Source organism: Rissa tridactyla, chromosome 13 (assembly GCF_028500815.1).
Source record: "Rissa tridactyla isolate bRisTri1 chromosome 13, bRisTri1.patW.cur.20221130, whole genome shotgun sequence".
NCBI lineage: Eukaryota > Metazoa > Chordata > Aves > Charadriiformes > Laridae > Rissa > Rissa tridactyla.
Window position 1 is genome coordinate 6,259,215 of NC_071478.1, and position 19,394 is coordinate 6,278,608.

The 19,394-nt window shown below is 55.2% G+C and overlaps 1 protein-coding gene across 14 annotated transcripts in view; it reads right to left on the minus strand.

Moving 5' to 3' along the window:
* Positions 1-13,030: 13,030 nt before the first annotated feature.
* Positions 13,031-19,394, minus strand: part of NCOR2 (nuclear receptor corepressor 2) — a 253,537-nt gene continuing 247,173 nt past the window's right edge. For 10 of the 14 annotated variants that reach the window (XM_054220103.1, XM_054220095.1, XM_054220102.1 and 7 more), the window contains 3 exons: positions 16,677-16,904; positions 14,772-14,951; positions 13,031-14,667 (listed from right to left, as the gene is read on the minus strand). In XM_054220103.1, the coding sequence (XP_054076078.1) occupies positions 14,492-14,667; positions 14,772-14,951; positions 16,677-16,904 (584 nt within the window). In that variant the 3' untranslated portion in view covers positions 13,031-14,491. The remainder of the gene's footprint in view (positions 14,668-14,771; positions 14,952-16,676; positions 16,905-19,394) is intronic. The other 4 variants (XM_054220104.1, XM_054220105.1, XM_054220098.1 and 1 more) reach the window with 2 other exon arrangements.

Below are 19,394 nucleotides of genomic sequence, written 5' to 3' on the forward strand. Positions count from 1 at the left end.
GATGTATCTGGAGTTTCCTTCCTCTTCCTTATCCATTTACTTGGTCCCTAATTCCCCTTTCCCATCCAGAGGGAATGTTTTTGGTGTCTTCCTCCCTTGCCTGTGGGATTCAGCCCAGCTCCCCGTGGTGAGGAGGCTGAGGTTTCAGACGTGTAAATCCTGCTCTGTCACATATGCCCAGGGAAAGTTGAAATAGCTCAAGCAAAGGGCGCAAAACTTACTCTTCCTATAACAGTTTTACCATTTATTCACCCTAAATTTCCCTCTTCCTGCTTGATCTTGTTCTACCTAACTGTGAAGCCCTGGTGTTCAATGTAGGTGATTCCTCTCCCAGCTTTTCCATGGCCTTGAAGGGCAGGAAGAACTGACATAATGCTTATTTCGTGTCCAGGTATCCACATCCTAATACGGTATCGGGACCCCTGCTACATCCTGCCTTTCCAAGTCATGGAGGCAGATGGGTTGCATGAGGGCTAAAACCCTGGCTAGCCACAAAGCGTGTTTTAAAGCCGTTGCTGTAAATGCTTCAGGCTTACCAGCCAGCTATTAGTAGAGCACTCAGCTGTCTTCCAAGACCTAAGATGTCTGCAGGGAGAATCTGACACTAATCCTTATGGAAAAATCATATTGGATTTATAGGGATGAAGTCAATAGACTTGGACGAAAAGAGCTGTTAAACTCTGAGGAATGGCAAGGAGAAGGAAAGCCATGTTATGCAAGAGGCTTGCTTCAGGTGCACGGGAAGTGCCCGTGTCCTCATCCCGAGCTTTTTGACACAAATCACGGCTGAACTGCTCCTAGGATGAAGGATGGGGGACATGCTCGTGCTCAAGCACCCACCGAAGTGCAGGGGGTGTACGGACTGGGAGAGTTTAATGGTTGAAACCCAAACGCCAGATGAAGGACATGTGCATCCACTCCTGTTATTTAAATAAAACCATAAACCGTGAATGCCGTCCAATGAAGATTCCTGAGGTGGCAGCTAAATCCTCAGCAGCAAAAGCAGTATTAGATGCAGGATATGTGTTTTGGCAAGTGCGCTCAGATGAGCTAACCCCTAAGCTAGTGGCTTTTACTGTGCCATTTGGATGTTGTAAATTTAAGCAGATGATGCTTGGTATTAGTTTTGCTCAGGGAGTAATTGCACGTATCTCTGAGGGATTACAAGGTGCTGAAGTTATAATGGATAGACTTTGAATTTAGACTAGATGCCTTTATGAACAGAAGGAAAGATTTAGGCTGGTTTTACAGACAGCAAGAACGCTGAGCTTAAAATGCCAAAAGCTTCACCTAAAAGAAGTTGCTGATAATGGGCAGCTACAAGTTTAATAATAATAATAAAAACCCACATGCTGGGATCCCCTTTCCACTCAACAAAGCAGTGCTGTAAGGGAACAACATGCCTTTTTCAGATTTCATTCCACAGCTATGTACAGTCAACAAACAATGGAGGGATTTGCCAGAAAAAGAACCTTACCTGATACTGGAGCAGTAAAACTTCCCCCTGCTGCTAAGCCATCAGCTTGAAACTACCACGTGCAAGACCTTGGGCTTGGTCTCTGCTCCTTATCCTCAGCAGATAGCGAAGTCACAGCCTGGACCTGCAGAAGTGTCTTTGGAAGATCTAGGCAATGCCAAGCGGCGGGAAAGTTGTGTCACAGTCCTTAAAATGTCAGGAATCTGTGACCATGCGAAGGAACCACCAGCGTCGTGCCTGGACTGACGCACATCCCGGCCACCTATGTTAACTGCATCTCCTCTGGCACAGGACGCTGAACTGTCACTTAGGCCATCCCTGTGGGGAGCAGACGTGGGATGGGAGTCTGTCACAGCAGATATGCCTCGAGGTCCCTCTGTCCCCAGAGCAGCTGACCCTGAGGCTCCACAACTACCTCCCAGATCAGCCATCCCAGGATGATTGAACCCACCTGAGATGCTCTAGATGCAGCTCTGCAACCTCCTCTTGTCCCATGATGCTGGTTCAGTTCCTCAGGGGGCACCTTAGCTTCAGCAATTGAGACCTCAGGAGGGCTGCGTGGGCCTCTAAATGCTTGGTCTGGTGGTGGGATGGTGGCTTCCTTGGCCAGCACTCCTGACTGCTCTCTGCAGTGTCTAATCAGCCATGGTAAGAAGCGCATCAAGTGCTGATTTTCAGCCTGTTGCTTGGGGGAGCAACTCCCACCACAGATGCAGCCTCTGGGGTTACCCTGTGGCCTGGCCACACGGGTTTGCTACCACGTGAACCATCCCTGGCTCTCCCTCCTGCTTCTAAATCCCCTGGTCTGGTTCCGCGGGAGAGGAGCATGGACCTGCCCCAGGGCTGCACAGCTCCTGCCGAAGCACCGAGTCCCCTTCCCCCAGCAATGTGCCTGCCACAGCGGGGGAATTTAAGCGGGAATGGCTTGTTCGTGAGTAGGATAGAGGGTCCTGGAATTGCTGTTTGGGGGCGTAAGGAGGGAGTTTTATGAGCTCTATTTTCTGCTTCTAATAACGGTATTGGATCTAAACAGTTCCACGCCTCTGAGTCCAAGACAGATGGGGAGTTCACATCTATGAGGATGAAAATGCCCATTCCGCCAAGCCTTTGATTCTCATTGTATCCTTCCTACCCTGCATACAGGCAGACAGAACATTTCTAGCATAAAAATATCCTCCCCTCCAGCTAACCACCTCCAGATTCCCTTCCTGAGCCTGTTCTGAGCCCAGTGATTAGACGTTTCTACATACATAAACATTCAAATCTTCTCCCAGGGCTCTTCCTGTCTCACAAGCAGATCCTGAGACCAGCGGCTATTTGTGGCTCCTTGGAATAGAGATGGGACTAGGGCTGACCGCCGCGGTCGGGGCCCTCTGTGCAGCGTACCTGGCTTGCACCGCGGCCATGCAGCCTGGCAGCACGGGCCACCGAGACACCCATCCCCTCCTGCGCCGGGGCCCAAACTGCTCCAAACACCCTGTGCGGGGCTGCAGGTGACGATGCCACGGGGCTGCACGGACTGGGAAACCTGCGTCGGCAGCGGGATGTGCCGTGGGAGTGTGTGGGGATGGGCACACTTGCAGGGGGAGGGTGCAAAAACATGCCAAGGGCAAAGCAGTGGAGGAATGAGCAACACACACACAGGAGTGCAAACTGCGTTCTCTTTGATGGAGGATTGCAGAAACATTACCTTCCCCTGGGGCTTTGCAGTGAAATAACTTGATTATTCATAAACCAGCGAGAACCATCAATCCCTCATTTATCATTTTCAACATAAATAATAAGGGCAAGAGAGGAACATGCCAGCAATAAACTAGTTATAGATGTAGCGTTGAAATCTGCCCATTTCCTTTAAATATGCCCCGCTTACTGATAATAAACAGTGATCCAGCCGATTCCTCGTCCCAGTCCTTGAGCATTGGATTACAAAGGACACAAACCAACACCCTGCTTTATGCTTGTGAAAGTCCATTTGGCGTTTGCGTGGGAGGCCAGCTAGGAAAACACAGCAAATTAAAAAAAAAAAACACATTTATCTTGCTGACAAATGCCTCGGGAAATAAAAGCCTTTGTATTCTTCTTTGACCTCTTCCACTCACAGATGGGTTTTCTGCTGTGCTTCCGACAAGGGTTTTTTTTTTTTCACGCCTGCACTTCCAGGACATTCATTTCAGGTGCTGGAGAGGCACGGCACGGCTCGGCCACCCGTGCAGGGGATGGGTTGAAGCGCGGGCATCCCCGATGCCGGGGGCTGGCTAGGCGATGGTGCACATCACTGCGTTGCGGACCTCCCGACCTGTCGTGGCCAAGTAGGATGGCCTTGGAGGTGCAGAGCTGGAGTTTTAGCTTCAGGACCAGCATCTAGTGAGGCATTTTGGAACGGCAGCATCTCAGGCCTCTTAGAGCATCCTTGGCTGTTTGAGTGCAGGCTTTACCCTGGAATATAGACTGAACAGAGGAGATGGCGCCCAGAGCCACACAACTAGTCCCTGGAAGAGGAGTTGGGCATCCTTACAGCTCTAGCCTGAGCGTGTTACCAAAGCGAAGTGAAGGTGGGGTGGACCAGGGAATGGCGGCGCCGCACTTGAGGCTGGGGGTACTTCGTTAATCACGGCCCTGCTCTGCCTCTGGGTCTGCCCTTGAACTTTGCAGTTTGGGCCCTTTCCGAGTCCTCCGGGACTTGTAAACTTTTTGGCAGCGCCAGCCCTCTGTGCTAGCCCCAGCCGTAGCTGAAGCGCGCCGTTAATGAGCCACGTGTTTTGAAGGCCTCCAGGCTTGGCACCGCATCATGGGGACCCGTTGGAGCCCAGCTCCGTTAGCCGGCCGTGCGATGCTGTGCTGCAGCCCAGCAGAGCTGGCTGCAAAATGCCCAGCTCAGCACTTTCTGGAAATTCTTCGTTTGCGGAGGAGCGGCTGATTTGGGGGAAGGTCCTGCCGCCCTCCCCCAGCCAGCCCCTCCCCTGCTGCTCACCCCTCCAAAGGTCTCTCCTCTATGTGCACTCAGAAAGGGGGGGGAAAAAAATCACATATTTTTAAACACTGCCTAATGGTGAAAAATAACATCTGGAGAGCAGCCTTGCCCCTCACACAGAGTTCTCCATCTCCACATCTCCATACAAAACCCAACAGGAAATCGGTCCAGAAGGGACCCATCAGCTCAGCAATGGGGGTGACTCTCCCTGCGGGTGCCATCAGCTCCGGGACAGAGGCCACCGACCAAGGGACAGCAGGTACCCAAGAGCCCTGGGGATGCGAGTGGCTGACTAAAGCCATACTCGCTGTTGGGAGATTTTTGGAGGGCGAAGGGAAGAGGGCTGCTCAGCAGCAGAGTGACCCTCACCTGTGTCTTGTCCCTCCTGTGCTGGTCCATCTTCCCCGGGCCCCCAGGCAACAGGGGCGCAGGACAAACCCCGCTTCCTTCCAGCCTGTTTCCACCAAGGTTCTCCCAGCCAACATTAACACACTTTGCTTTACTTCCCAGCATGGCCCAGGGCAGAAAGCAACATCTGGACCTAATAACAAGGCTGCCCTCCCCCACAAAGAGACCCAAGAGCAACCTCTGCTATTTGGTTTCCAACCTCTGCTATTTGGTTTCACCTTCACCAGTGGACGGAAGAGGCAGCTCCAGCTCAGGGGTTGTTGCTGGTCTGAAAGGGAATGGGATGCTCCAGCAGCCCATGTGGACGGATAGCTTAAAGATGGGTCCAGCGGGGTGAAGTTAGATGGGTTTCACTGCTAAGGAGACAGCAATGCTTGAACCAGTTGCGACTTCTCATCGGGGTATAGAGTTGGGGTATAAGGATTTGTTCTTCCCTTGAAGAGAATGGCGCCCCTTTTTGATTCCAAAACCATGAAAGCTGGAGATGGCTTTAAGCCAAGGCCCAGGATTAACTTCCTCATGGGGAAAAGCTCTGCTTCAGTCCAACTGGAATGCAGATCCAGACCTGGCACCCGTCTTCAGGCACACACCGACCGGGCTCCTTGAGTCTGACCTCTGGCAGCTGCTTCGCTTTCTGGAAAGGGCTCAGGATGAAACAGCAGCAGAAAACACTCCTGGATCCCGGGCAGAGCTGGCTCAGGATTCCATAGCTGAAGGCCAGCCTTTTGCAAACAAACACCCAAATCAGTGGAGACCAAACCTCTTCAGAGCCCATGTCCCACTGGAGCTGATTCAGGGACCATCACCTGCTGACAGCCGCTCTCAGCAGAATTTGAGGAACGTGCTGAATGAGGATCTAGTGTCTTCGAGAGTAACCTTCTGGAGGCTGTTGCTCTGCTTTTCTCTCTTCAGGAAGCCTTCTCTTCCCCCTGTGCCACCAGCGGCAGGAGAAGCCCCCACCCCAGCAGCCCACAGAGGTGCCCCTCTCTTGCCGACGCGGTGTTTCCTGCAAATACTGACCTGCAACGTGCGGAGCAATGGATTTTGACTGGCTCAACTGGGGCTGTATGCCCGTGGGTGAGACCTCAGACCAACCCTCCCAGGGCTTCTGCATCCTCCATGGGTTTCCTCAGTCTCTGCTCAGGAGCACTGGGGGCTGCCACGGCAATTAATAATAACAACTCAAAATACAGCGTCGTTAGCGTGGCCAGACACCACAGCGATCAGTGTTTCCTATCCCTTGGCATCGCCTCGGCAAATACTGTAACAGAGTTTTCTCCAAGCAGAACATGCATCTAGTCATCAGAGAGATTGCATATGACTAATAAATATGAAAAGAAGTCAGGAGGGCAGCAAAAATTTCTGGACCAAGATCAATCTTCACTGACAACTGCTGCTTTTTCTAAGCGAAAGTACCCTGCAGAGTTTAAAACGGCGTCCGACTTCAAAGCAGAGAGGTCTCCAGATGGAGTTTACCACCATTCCTAACACCCTGCACTTCCTCAGGTTACATGCGTTTGCAGCGAGAGACGTTCGGATTATTCCCAAAGAAGGGAAACCCACTGGCCTCTTCCAAAATACAGACTCGAACCAAGGTGAGACGGACGCGCTCCTCTCTGCAGTGTCGGTGGCAGAATGGATCTCCGGGCAGTTATTTCTCCCTGTTCTCCATTTACAAGGGCCAACAAGAGGAAAGTCACACCTGTGGGTGGTTACACCGGGGCTGCGCTGTCTGCAGCCGGGATGAGCGTGGTCCCTCCTCGGGTGGGATCCGGATACTCTCCCGCGCCCCCAGCACAGCGCCAGTGCCGTGCCGGCAGAGCAGAACCCAACGAAGCCTGACGTGCCCGAGAGCACCGCTCTGGAAAGCGAGACCCTGAAAGCGGCGTGTTTGCAGCACTAGGATTTTGCCTTTCAACCCAGCTTCCGCAGGGTTTCATCCCAGGGTGCGCAGGCAGATGCCCTCCCCAGCAGCGTTTTTAGACACCTTGGTGCCTCCACGGGAAGGGACCGCAGGGTCTGGCGGCATCCCCCACGCTAGGGGCTGCCGAGGCTTCCACCTCCCCGAGCCCCCCTGCATCCCTGCTAGGTGATTCCTTCTCACAAGGGCTGAGACAACCGCGGCTCCCGGCCGGAGGGCTGCACATCCAGGGATTTTATTTCAGGAGCATTTCGGCAAAGCTCATTTAGGTTTTTTTTTTGTTTGCTTGTTTGTTTGTTTGTGCACCAGCTCCTCTGACAGCGCTTGCACGTCACTAAAGCCAACCCCGATCCGGGCTCGCTCAGACACAACCGCTCCAACCTCCCGTCGGTGGCGAGTGATTTATTACCACTCTGCTGCCTGGAGTCCTGACAAATACACATTTTGGTAATTACAGGGGGACAAAAATGAGAGGATAAATAAACCTGACAATTAATTCTGCTGTCACCCCCCCCCCCCACACACACAGTGACGCTCATTCTCAAGCTTCTTACAAGCCCAGCCCTCCCCAGATGGCACACAAGCCAGGTAGAGCTCAGCCAGCCAACAGACCCCGGCCTCTGCCCAACGCCCTTCAGGGTCCCAACGCTGATAAGAGCCAGGCATCCCATCAAAAGCTGCTCTATTTTCCTTCCAAGTTACTCGCCAGCCTCAAACGTCTCATCTCCTGCCAAGATCAGCTCTTTAGCCCTCTGCATCGTTATCAGAGAGCATATATAATTTCATGGCCAATCACAAGAACTGATGAATAACTATTTGGATTGCAATTGTCAGGAGAGTATAAAACGCTTCCTGCTGTAAGGAGCGCAGGAACAGTTGCCGGCTCTGCTGGCCAAAGGCACGTCCGACCCATTCGGCTGCCCAGCTGGAGAGCCCCGGCTCCACTGGGGGCTGGTGTGCAGGGACCGCAGGCTGCCTTTCTGGGGAGGGCACGGGGCTGGGTGCCACCAGCACATGGGGTTTGTCTTCTGCTGTGCTTTGTACCCTTTTTCTTGTTAATCTTCGCAGGGTGTCACAGCTACGTCCCTCCCCGCTCCCCGTCACCCGCCGGGCACAGGCAGCCTGCAGGGAGGGGGCAGCAGCCCAACGCACCGTGTCCTGGCTCGCGCAGCAAGGACGCCCTCGGTCTCGTGCCCTTTCCTTCCCGTTCTGCTAACTCAGCCTGGCCTGGCTGAAAAATTTTCCTCTTGCTTTAATTCTTTCCAAAAGAAAAAAATAAATATCCCCATAATCCTGACTAAACACCAATCCATCACCAGGAGAAGGTAGCAATGCTCCTGTGCCTTCTCACGGCCCCTGTCCAGGGCAAAGACATCAGGGATCATCTACCTTAACGCTCCCCTTCAAAGCCCCCTGTCTGCCCCCCAGTCAAAATACAAGTGAGTCTCGACTTCTGACTTTTTTTTATTGCTGGTTTTCAAAGCCATCTGCTTTTGTCCTGTTTCAATTTCATCTGCTTATGCAAGAGCTTTGCAAAGTAGACCTAAAGTTTTCCATCATTAAATCATAAGTGTTGGCCTTGAATTTAGAGTTTTCCCACCTTCTGTTTCTCTGGCACCAGTGTGAATTATTGACCAGGGCTACTGCTGTCAGCCCTCGTCAGCCTTTAAACCCCGATTCGAGAGGCTGAACAGCTTGGCTTCTGTTTGTCCTATTTATTAACTTATTCTAATTGCCTTCCGAGTGGCAAAAGCCTTTCCAAGAAGAATTTCAACATAATTGCTGGTCTTGGGGATCTTTAGATTGATATTTAAGAGGCAGCAGGTGTCCACCTAGGGCATTGCCAGGGGAGCTGGGAGCTGGAGGAGGCAGGTTTGGAGGGTGTGGGTACCTACCTGGAGGGATCTCAGATGGTGCCTGGTCGATCCAGAGGACCTGGGCTGATCCTTCACCAGCAGAGAGACAGGAACCTTCTGAACATCGCCTGGACAGACAAACCAGTGTTGGGGATCCTTCCTCCGGGACGTGCAGCAGCTCGGATGGGGGTGACCACGTGAACCGCTGATCTGGCAGAAGGCAGGGGTCTGCCCGGGCAGAAATGCTCGTTGCTGCTCCCAGGAAAATGTCATTTGTGTAAAATCCATTTCTGAGCCCCAGGAAAGGCATCAGAAGTCCCCCAAGTGCAAAATGAATGAACAGCCCTTCCATGGATTACATTCCATACAGTCATCCAATTTAGCCATACCCCTGGGCTTGCCATTCCCCCCTTCATCACTTGCCCTGCAGAACGCCACGGCATGCACCGCCCGCGGCAGCGGTGAGGGCTCCCGGGCCCCGTGGCACCCGCCCCATAGCTGCAGACACGGGAAGGGGACTTGGGGACCCACGGCTCCTGGCCCCAGACAAAGTCAACCGCACCCCACGGGATGGACGTCAGAGGTAAAGCAATTTAGGCCCACAAACAGATACCAGGGCTTCTGTTTCAATTGTTAATTAGGTAGCTGCTAATTAGCCTCCCCAATAATTTCCTACAGGGCTCGTGAGGGATTATCCATCACCAGAGTATCTATTTTTTAATTATTTTTTTTTGAAAATTCAATTTTTAAATTCAATCAGAGTTGAACAATGTTTTCGTGGCTGCTGGTCAAAAAGCGACGAAGCCAAGGTGTCCTCCAGCATCGTCCCTGCTGGATGCTGGCAGAGATGCCGGGATCTCTCGTTTGGTGGCATTTAGCTAAGGGGTGCATGGACCCACAGCTGTCCTCGGTCACCACCAGCACCCCTTGGTGACCACAGTCAATAAAAACAATGTGCTTAAGTAGCTGTTGGCCATCACTCGGTTAAAACGCAGCACAGGGGTGCGAGCCCTGCCAGCAGATGGGGAAACTGAGGCAAGGGGGGAGGCTGCGACTTTTCCAGAGCACTGATCCCCCGAGCGTTAGGGTGCGATGTCCCGTCGTGCTTCAGCCAGCAAACTCACCCCTTGCCAAGGTCTTTCCAGCAGCCCCGTCCCTGTTGCCAGTGGTGCCGCGGGAGGGTCGCAGTGCAGCCGGTGGCCACGTAGATCCCACCACCTGCACCAGCCCGGCAGCGACGCCGGGGGCCCTATTGGCCACCCCCGACGCGAGGAAGCCGCACACCTTGCGGCACCCACCCACTGCCACTGACCCTTCCCCCCCCAGCCCATTTTACCACGGGCACCCCATCAGCGCCCCGCCAGCGCAGGGGTCCCCAACCCACCCCGCACCCCCTCTTGCCACGAGCCGTCCGGCTCCCGATTCGGCTGCCCCGCGAGCAGCTCGCCCTGCCTGGGCTCACGCACACAAACAGCCAGGAGAGCGCTGTATTTTGCTGCTAAAGAAGCTTTTTTTTTTTTTTTTCTTTTTTCTTTTTTTTTTTTTTTTGGGTTGGTTTGTTTGCTTTTTTTTTTTTTTTTTATTATTTAACCAGTAAGGCAGTGTTCGGACACTGCTACCCACACTGCTTGCTGGTGGGCACGCCGAGCGAAATAACAGTGAACAAACCCCTTTACCTTTAGTAGAAGACCCCCCCCCCCCCCAAGAGCAAGCTGCGGAAATATTTACACCTGGTGGTTTCTCTGTACAGCCCCGGCTATCGTACAACTCACTTCAAAACAGCTATGCACAGTTCAGGTGTACAAAAGATAGATATTTCCCCCCGGTACAGTTCAAGCCATAAATTGTCCGATAGTTTGTTTGCCTGTTTGTACACGTTACAAAGTTGGTGAATGGTAACTTTAAACTTAGGTGGTGGTTTTTGTTTTTTTTTTTAATAGTTTAACATGACTTTCTCCTGGCTTGCACAACCGCAGCCGGCAGCACAAGGAGGTGCTGGCTGGACCCTGCCACGAGGTTTTGGGGGGCTCGGGGACGCCTCGGTCCCCGGCCAGGGTGGGGGCAGGGGGAGAACAAGGGTCAGAGCGGGGCAGGATGGGGAGAGCATCGTGGCCTGCAGGAGCAGCAGCTCCCCCTTGCCCAAAAACACGTTCCCCCCCCCCATCACGTGTGAGCAGGGAAATGGGGGGCTGTCCCGCAGCAGCCCCCTGGGCTGGGCGCATCCCGTCCGGCACGCTGTCAACGCCTTGATTTGACCCAAATTAATTAATCTGCAGCGGGAGGATGCTCCCTGCTCCGGTGCCCCGGCGAAGGTGGTGCCGAGCGTCCCAATGGGAGCTGCCACTGCCCCATATGATTCGCCCATGTCCCCCCCCCTGCCCTGTCCCTGCTCCTGGAGGGATGTGCTGGGGACAGGCGACTGCAGGAGGGTCTGTGCTCAGGAAGACCAAGGATGGAGATGCAACGAGACAGAAAGAGCCAAAAATGAGCTGTGCCGTGGCCAGCTGCGGCGCTGAGCCCTCTGCAGGGGGGTTCCCCAAGTGCAGGAACCTCCGGAGCAAAGCCCATGTGTGTCCCTGCCTCGGCCGGTCACGCACACCCGGGCTGCTCCCCCCACAGCTCCCAGCCCAGGGCAGGCTGTCCTGCTGGGACGGGGACACGCGGCACAGCTGGGGCCTGAGCCCTTGCACAGAGCTGGGAATGTCAGCAGCACATCCTGCTCCTGGGACAATCCCGAAGGATCCCACTGAGCAGGGTGGGATTGTCTCCCCGGCATCTCCCCGTCCTCCCCTCCTGCAATCACCGCCCTGCCCAGAACACGCTGGACATCTGCCTGACCATCCATCCACCTCGAGCACCGAGCCACAAACCCCAGGAGGACCAGAACAACCTCGCAAACATCCGAAAACTCTTCGAAACACAGCGACACCCTCGCAGCACAGCCCCGGGCACCAGCTGGGCTTGGGGGCTCCTGGCCAGCCCCGCCAGCTCCGACCCCTCGCCCCGCACACACGGAAAACATGGAGGAAACAAGAGGAAAAGAGAAACACGGCTACGGAGTTAGCGCCAAAGGGTGGGACAAGCTCTTCACCCTCCAGCCCAAGGCTTCAGGTGCTGGTTAAGCTGCCTGGGGTGAATGGGGAGGACAACACAACCTGGCTCCGGCTGGCGGGGCAAGAAGGCGGCTCTGCAGCTCCTGGCTGGAGTCTGTGGCCCTTCCCGACATCCCGACACCAGGCCACGCTCCGTTGGCATGGGATGCCCACACAGTGGGGAACCCAAATGCTGCCCCAGCGCCTCCATCCCTGGCGTGCGGTGGGGCTGCGGGTACCAGCGGAGCGAGCGAGGCGCAGCGAAAGCCGAGGCTCCGTGCGGCCGCCCCGCGGGCAGGAGCTTCTCTGTCCCCTCTCCACGTCTCAACCCGCCCTGGGGTCCCGGCCGGCAACAGCCGCTGTGGCAGGTCCGCGACGGGGGACAGCAGGGCTGCAAGCGCCGCAGCCGCCTTCCACCGGCACCTTCCTGGACTCCTGGAGACACCAAAGCAGCACACAGTATTGCTACTGTGCCAAGTGGGAACTTTATTCTTTGTTGTAGTTTCTTTTTTTTTTGCTGTTTTTGTCCGAAAAGGTGACGGAGGCGGCTTTGAAGATGGGTCGGATTTGGATATTATTATTTTTTTTTTTTTTTCCCAGCAAAATCTGCAACACTTTAATAGCGTTATGGCCAGACATCGGCTCTGTTAAGTTTTTACATCTCAGAGCCACGGAGACATCAGCAGCAATAACCTGGGAACGGAAAGACTTCCAACATCGCTTGTGCATTGTCTCGGAATTTTTTTTCTTTAAAAAAAAAAAAAAAAGCACAACAGAAAAGACACAAACATTGATGAACATTAAAAACCTGTACATTGTAAAAAAAACAAAACCAAAAAAAAACCCAACAAAAAAAAAAACAAAACAACAAACCCCAAACAAACAACAAACACCATCATTCTCTTGCTTTGAAATCAGAATCAACCTGGGAACGTTGCAGGGGGAAAAGAACGATCCGTGGGGACGGTGGCAGCGCCGGCCTCGCCACCGGACCTGCGCGTGGGCCGGGGGGGCTGCGGGAGGCTGCGGGGGCCGGCTGCCCCCCCGGCAGCCCGAGAGGCAGACAGTCCTGTGCCGTGCTCTGGGTTCCTCTAGCGTATAGAATGCAAAGCATTTAATACATAGTTTTGTGGGTTTTTTGCCATTTCTCCCCCCCCTCCCCCAGAGCGAGAAAGCAGAAGTGAATGAAAAAAAGTCTAATATTTTGTTCTTTAACCATGTAACTGCAGATATGAGCCAACATCATGGAATGAAAAAAAATAATGCAAAGTAGAGCATTCGTGTGTATCACAAAAATACAATAAAAACTTTTTTTTAACTTTTTTTCTGTTTTTGTTTTTTTTTTGTGTGGTTTTTTTTTTTTGTTTTTTGTTTTTTTTTTTAAAGTTTCCCGTGACCCTCCTGCCACGCCGCCTCCTGCCCGCTCTGCCCCTGCGCCCGGCCAGCTCGGAGGGCTCCGGAGAATCAACGGCTACAACCGGCTCCTGCCGAGTCAGCAAAGGGGGGTGTGGGGGGGTGTGTGTGTGTGACGGGGGGCCCTGCAACCATGGCAAGATTTTGTTTGTTTGCGTTTTTTAAACTAAGTTCATACATTCTCCTGACTTACAGATAACTTTGATGGATCACCGTTACCTTCCGTTTCTTTTAAATGCTTCCATACAATGGACAAACGCATCAAAGCCTGCATGTAAGAACAGAACCTCTTTTACAGCATGTAATACTGTGTTTTGTTTAAGTCCTTCCTTGCGTAAAATATTGACATAATTCACCGAAGGTATCAAAAATATACCCTGTAGACCAATACAATTTACAATTGCCTTTTCTCACCATTCAGAAAACAATGCACTTAAAGCAACCGAGCCCCTCGCTGGGCAGCGTGTGAGCCGGCCCGGGGACATCCCTGCCCGCTCCGATTTAAGCCCGGGATCGCTTCCGCTGAAGGGACCAGGATTTTTTGTTTGTGGGGTTTTTTTTGTTTGTTTTTGTGGTTTTTTTTTTTTTTTTTTTTTAAGAAATATCTCTTCACTCCCTCCCCTGCCCACTCATCCCAGCCACGTCTGAAGCGCGTCGAGACCGCTCCGGGGCCGATACGTCTTGCCAACAACGGGCTGCCAGCCCTCGTGTCAGCTCAGGGAGAACAAAACCGGGGCAGTTCCATCCTATTTCACTTCTTAAACATTTTTTGTTGGTTTTTTTTTCTGTTTGTTTTGCTTTTTTTTTTTTTAACCCGCTCAAGGTTTTGCATTCCTGCGGGGGAGCATCCCGCAGCCCCTGGCTCGGCTCCGCGGGAGCGCGCCGACAGAGCGTCCCAGCGCGCGCGGCCCTGGCACACGCGCGCTTCGGGCACGCGGCCGCTCTCAGTCCCTCTCCAGCGCGGGGGGGTCACCGCCCAGCAAGGCTGCCAAGATCGAAGATGGGTTCCTTGGGTTTTGTCTTGTTAAGGCTTTTTTCTTTTTTTTTTTTTGTGTGTTTTTGTTCAGACCGAAGAGGATGCAGAAATTTCCAGATGTTGAGAAAGAAAGAAAAAAAAAAAAACAAACAAAAATTTTTTTAAAAAAAACCAACCACCAAATATCCCCCCAAATTGGCTGGTTGGGAGAGGAAGGAAAAAAAAAAAAAAAAAAAGGGAAAAAAATAAAATAGCTCTGCTCCTGCGTCTTCGCTCCTGAGAGCCGGCGGGGCCGGGGCGGTGGGCGCTTGCCCCGGGCGTCCCGCTCGCTCCCCGCACCCTGGGTTTGGTCGCCGTCTCCCTGCCCCTGGCTCACTTCATTCACTGTCCGAAAGGGTTTCGTACTGGGAGCAGAGCAGGGGCTTGGGCTCCTCGTCCCAGGCGTGGTGCTGGCTGCCGGGGGTCCCCTGTGGCAGGGGGGCGGCGGGGGCTGCCGTCACCACCCCGCTGGGGAGCCGCATGGTGAGCGGGTTGTAGGGGAACGGCGTCGAACCTGCGTGAGGAGGAGGAAGCAGAGAGTCAACGCCACGGGGGTGGCAGCCCCCCTGAAAGGGTGGCACGGACGCTTTGGGGACATGTCCCCTCCCCGAGCCCTACCTGCGGACGACGGTCTGTCCTCCCAGACGCGGTTGGTGAGGGGCGTCCTCCGGTTGCAGTCTCCCTCCGAGTGCACCGAGGAGACGGAGGGCGGCCGCTCGCCCGAGGACAGACCCGGCGCCGGGGACTTGGCCTTGCGGCTGTTGGGTCTGGCAGCGATCTTTGGCTTCCCTCCTCCTCCTGCAAAGAGAAGCGCCCGCTCGTCACCCGGCTCGTCGCAATGGGGATCGGGGGGTCGGGGGTGCAGGTACGCAGCGCTTCCCTTTTAAGAGCTTGCAAAAATGGCTTGTGGCAGGAGAAAAGCTGATGCCGGGGGTCACTGGCACCACGGCAGGGAAGGGTGATGGGGCGAGCTCTCTGCAGTGGGGTGGGCGAGCAGCCGCAGCGGCTGGAGGTTTCTGTCCCCTCCTGTGCCACTCTCCGCTTTGCGGGTTGATGCTACCAACTGTCCCGTGGAGCGGATGCGGGGAAGGAGCAGCCCTGCAGCTTTGGCCGAGCTGTTTCTCCATGGGGTCCGCTCCCAGTCCGGCTCGTGGCTCAGCCCACAAACACGAATCGTGGCACAGGAGCTCTGTGTGCCGCTTGGCAGGGACCCCCTGGGAGCTACGTGGGTGCTGGAGCCCTGAGCATGTTCCCTGTTCCCGTGGTCTACATGGCCAAGGACTTCCTTTAATCCATTCATACAGCAAAATCCCCGGTGGTTTTAAAAGGTTTAAAACCTTTTTAAAAGGTTCAAAGCCAAAAGGGCCTCTGCCGGGGAAGTTAGCCCAGCTATTCTGGGGGGAGCTCCCAAAGCGGGAGGGATGGATGGGCTCTGCATTCCACCCTGCCTGCCCGGGCAGTCTCCGCCGGGCGTGGGGAAGTGTGGCTGGAAGAAGCTGCTGGTTTCATGCAGGAGCCAGAAAAGCTTTTCTGCAACAAGCTGAAGAGCGCCTGGTCCGAGCTGACCTGGAAGAAGGTGCCCGTGTGCTCCCAGGACCCTGCTCCTCAGCGTCGGCGGCTCTGCGCCCACATTGCCAAGGGTGACCCTGGCACTGGCTGCTGTGCTCTGCGCAGGGCGCTGGCAAGAGGCAATCTGCCCTTCGGAGGCATGGGGGGGACAAACGCTCTCCCCCATCCATCCCTGGTCCCCCTCCTCTCTTCCTTAACCAGAGATCTGCAGAACAGCCCTCCCGGCTCTGCTCAAGCCTCCCTTGAAGCCGGGCAGACCCCGCCGTGGCACCCAGCCATGGGCTTTGCACGCCCCGCCGGGGCCCATGGGGCAGCTCACCCCCAGCCCTGCTCTCTGAAGTTGCCCCCCACCTATCACTTTTAGTTCCCTTACGCTCTCCCTCTTGCTCCAGGCACCCCCAGGTCCCATCCAACCCTCTGGTCCCAGGCCGGAGCCTGCCCCGACGCCCCCCAAGCCCGGGGTGGGGAGGGAAAGGCCACCCTGTCCCGTGTCCCCCCCATGCCAGCCCTTCTCAGCTCCTTCCCCTATTTCGGGAGCAGCGATCCCGCCTGGGGGTTTACAGACAGTTTGGGGTGGCTATTTAAGTTTATGGCTTCAGTCTTTTGGGTGTGGGGTTTTCCCCCCCATAAACCTTTCCATTGTGTAAAAAAAAAAAAAAAAAAAAAGAAAAAAAAAAGAAAAGGAGCTATTAAAAACCAACAAACGGGGAAAGGAGCACAGTCAGTGGTTTAGAGAAAGCAACAGCACCTTCCGAGACTATTAAATTAACATCAAACAAGACCAGGATTAATCAGCGGATTCACAAAGCTCGAAGCCGGAGGAGGGAGGGGAGGAAAGAAAACCAAAATGAACAAAAACGGGGGGAGGGAGGAATAAATCCACCCACAGAAGGGGAAATACAAAGGCTGAGAATTAATAACACAGAGAGAGCGAAGGTGGAGAGGGCTGCAGACCTGGCAAGGAGCGCACGTCCTCGTTTCGTCCATCAGCAGGAGTTATGGGCATAGCAGCGGGCAGGCTTGCACTGGCATTCAGAGAGTTAAAAGCATTGGCACTGAGAGGTGAGCGCTCTTCCCACTGCTCGTCATATTTACCCATTAGGGCTTTCCTAATTATTGCCTCCAACCCCATGTTGGTACTGGAATTCTCTTGGACCGACTGGCTCCTACAACTGATTAGCCCTGGGAGATACGGGAGGGGGAGGAGAGAGGGGACGGGAGATGGGGGGGAGCCAAATGAGAAGAAAGATGGGGGGGACGGGGAAAGGGGAGAAAGGAGACAAGGGAGAAGGGAAGAAACAAACAGTCAGCACATTCTCGCAAAGCAACAAACTTTGTCATCTTGTTCTTTAAAGCGCTGCAATGCACCCATCCTCCTCCTCCTCCCCGCTCCATCCCGCCCCAGGGCTTGGCAGGGGCAGGCGGTGGGATGGGGCTTACTCTGGGATTTGGGTTTCTGGAGTGCTGTTGGCAGGCTTGGGGACGGGGACGGGCGGGGGTAAGGGGTTGTTGCTGAGCCCCGGGGAGCGACTGGAAGAAGGGAGGGCTGTGCTCCCAACCCAGCCAGGCTTGGCATGGGGGCAGGCGGAGAGTCACCCGGATGCGGGGTCCATATGGATGCACACACAGATCAAAAGTTGGTGTGCCAGAAATTTGGAGGCCGGGGCAGTTTCCCGTGGAGGAGAAATCAGAGGAGGAAGAGGGGACACCCCACAAAAACACTTGACGGGGAGGAAGTGCCCGGATTTGGCCCTGGCATGAGAGATGGCAAACGCGGGCAGCCCCCGGATGAGGGCACGCAGCCTGCGAAGCTGCCTGCGAGGGGTCGGGCTACGCTGGGGAGGGGGGAGAGTCCTTTTGTCCCTCCTCGCGCTCTTTGCAAGCTCCCTGCCCATTGCCCCAGCCCGCTCCCTTCCTCCCCCCGGGGCCGAGTGCCCGCTGCGGACCGGGGCCCCCTCCCGGGCTGAGCCCCGGCTACGGGACGGGATGCAGAGGCGAAGTGGTGTGTCCGCGTGGGTGTGAGTCTCAAGCCATGCAGTTATGGTGCAGCACCGCACAGGGGCCAGAGGGCACTAGGCTCAGCCACGCCACTGTCATTCCCAATGTGGCGGTTACAGGGAACAAGCAAGGGCAAAATACAGACACGAAAACAGCAGGCCGGCGAGGGAAGCCCCACTGGCAGCCCCCCACCAGCTCGCCCCATCCCAGGGGCGTTCACGCTGGGATCGCTGTCCCTCTGCTCGGAAAGGGATGGATCCCGGGTTCTCTTGTCTTCCCGTAAAGGGACAGGGTCTCTCCTGGTCCCCTCCAGCCAGACGCTGGTCCTCAGCTCCCTACGCTCTGCCTTTGCGCCTCCCTCCAGCACAGCAGGAGCGGCTTTAACCAGGGGATGCTCTCAGGAGGTTCGGCCTCATCCCCCCCCAAATTTTATCTGCTGCGGACCCTCGGGTCCCGGCTGGCTGCACCCTCTCGTCCCAGCTGCCGACATGAGCCGGCTCCTTCTCCCAAACACGCTGGCACTGGTGAGCGTCACCACTGGCAGCTGTGCCTGGCCCTCCTACCGCAGAGTCCTGTCCCACAGCACCTCCTTCCCGCAGTTGTGGCAGAGCTGCTGTCCCTCCTACTTAAAACTAACAACCTGAAGGCCTTCCTGCTGCAGGAGAGCATTAACACTTAATCAGTTAAGTATCAATTAATACTCCTCAACGGGGATTCGTTTCATTCATTTGTGAGCCCACCTGGACATTGCTGCAGCAGGTGGCAACAGCTCGACAGCCTTCACACCGTCTTTCTCCCTCAGGCTGGTCTCTGTCCTGGGCTGGGGAAGCCCATGCTGGCCACCCAACTCTGTGGGGCCGCTTTCCACCCCTCCTTGACAAAATCCTTTCCTTAGCCGGTTCCCTCTCCTCCTTTCCCAGCTGGGCTGAAAGCCGCGGGCTCAGCAGAGCTGGGGAGGGTGCAGTGCTGATGAGGAAGCTCTTGAACCGCTCCTGCATGGTGGTCCTCAGGCTCAGCATGGCAAATACATCTCCATGGGTGTCTGGGGGACCACCCTGAGCCCTTCCCAGCACCCTGTTTCCCTGAGAGCAAGGGGGGGTCTTTGCAGGGGGGGCACAGTCCCAGGTGTTAGCCAGCGAACCCCCGGTTAGGCAGGCCGGCAGGTTAATGCTGGTTAGAGCCGGGGACCCGCTAAAGCCCACCACGGCTGCCCGCAGCAGCGCTCAGATGCCACCACCACAACAGCTCCTCCACAACCGTGCGATCAGCCTGAAACCCCCCGCCGGCCCGGAGCCCCCCCGCTCTGCACAGCCCAGAGGTCCAAGCAGTCCTGCCCACAATGCCCTTCTGCGTGGCACCAGCTGCAACACCACGGCCGGACCCGGCCACCAGCTGAACGTTTCCTCCCAACTACTGAGAAACTGGAGTCAACCCACGCTTTAAGCACCTGGAGGACTGAGCATGCTGCCGGCACCCCTGTGCCCGAGCACCCTCACAGGTAACACCTCCTCTTGGTCCTCCACCACCGCCAGTTTGCCAGCACTCACAGTTCAAGGCTATGGGGCGCTGCTCTCGCCCCAATTTGCTTTTCCAACCGGCTCCTGCAGCCTCCCCAGCCTGTGGTGGCACAGAGCCTGCCTCCCACCCTCACGTTCCTTTTCACCGCTGCCCTCC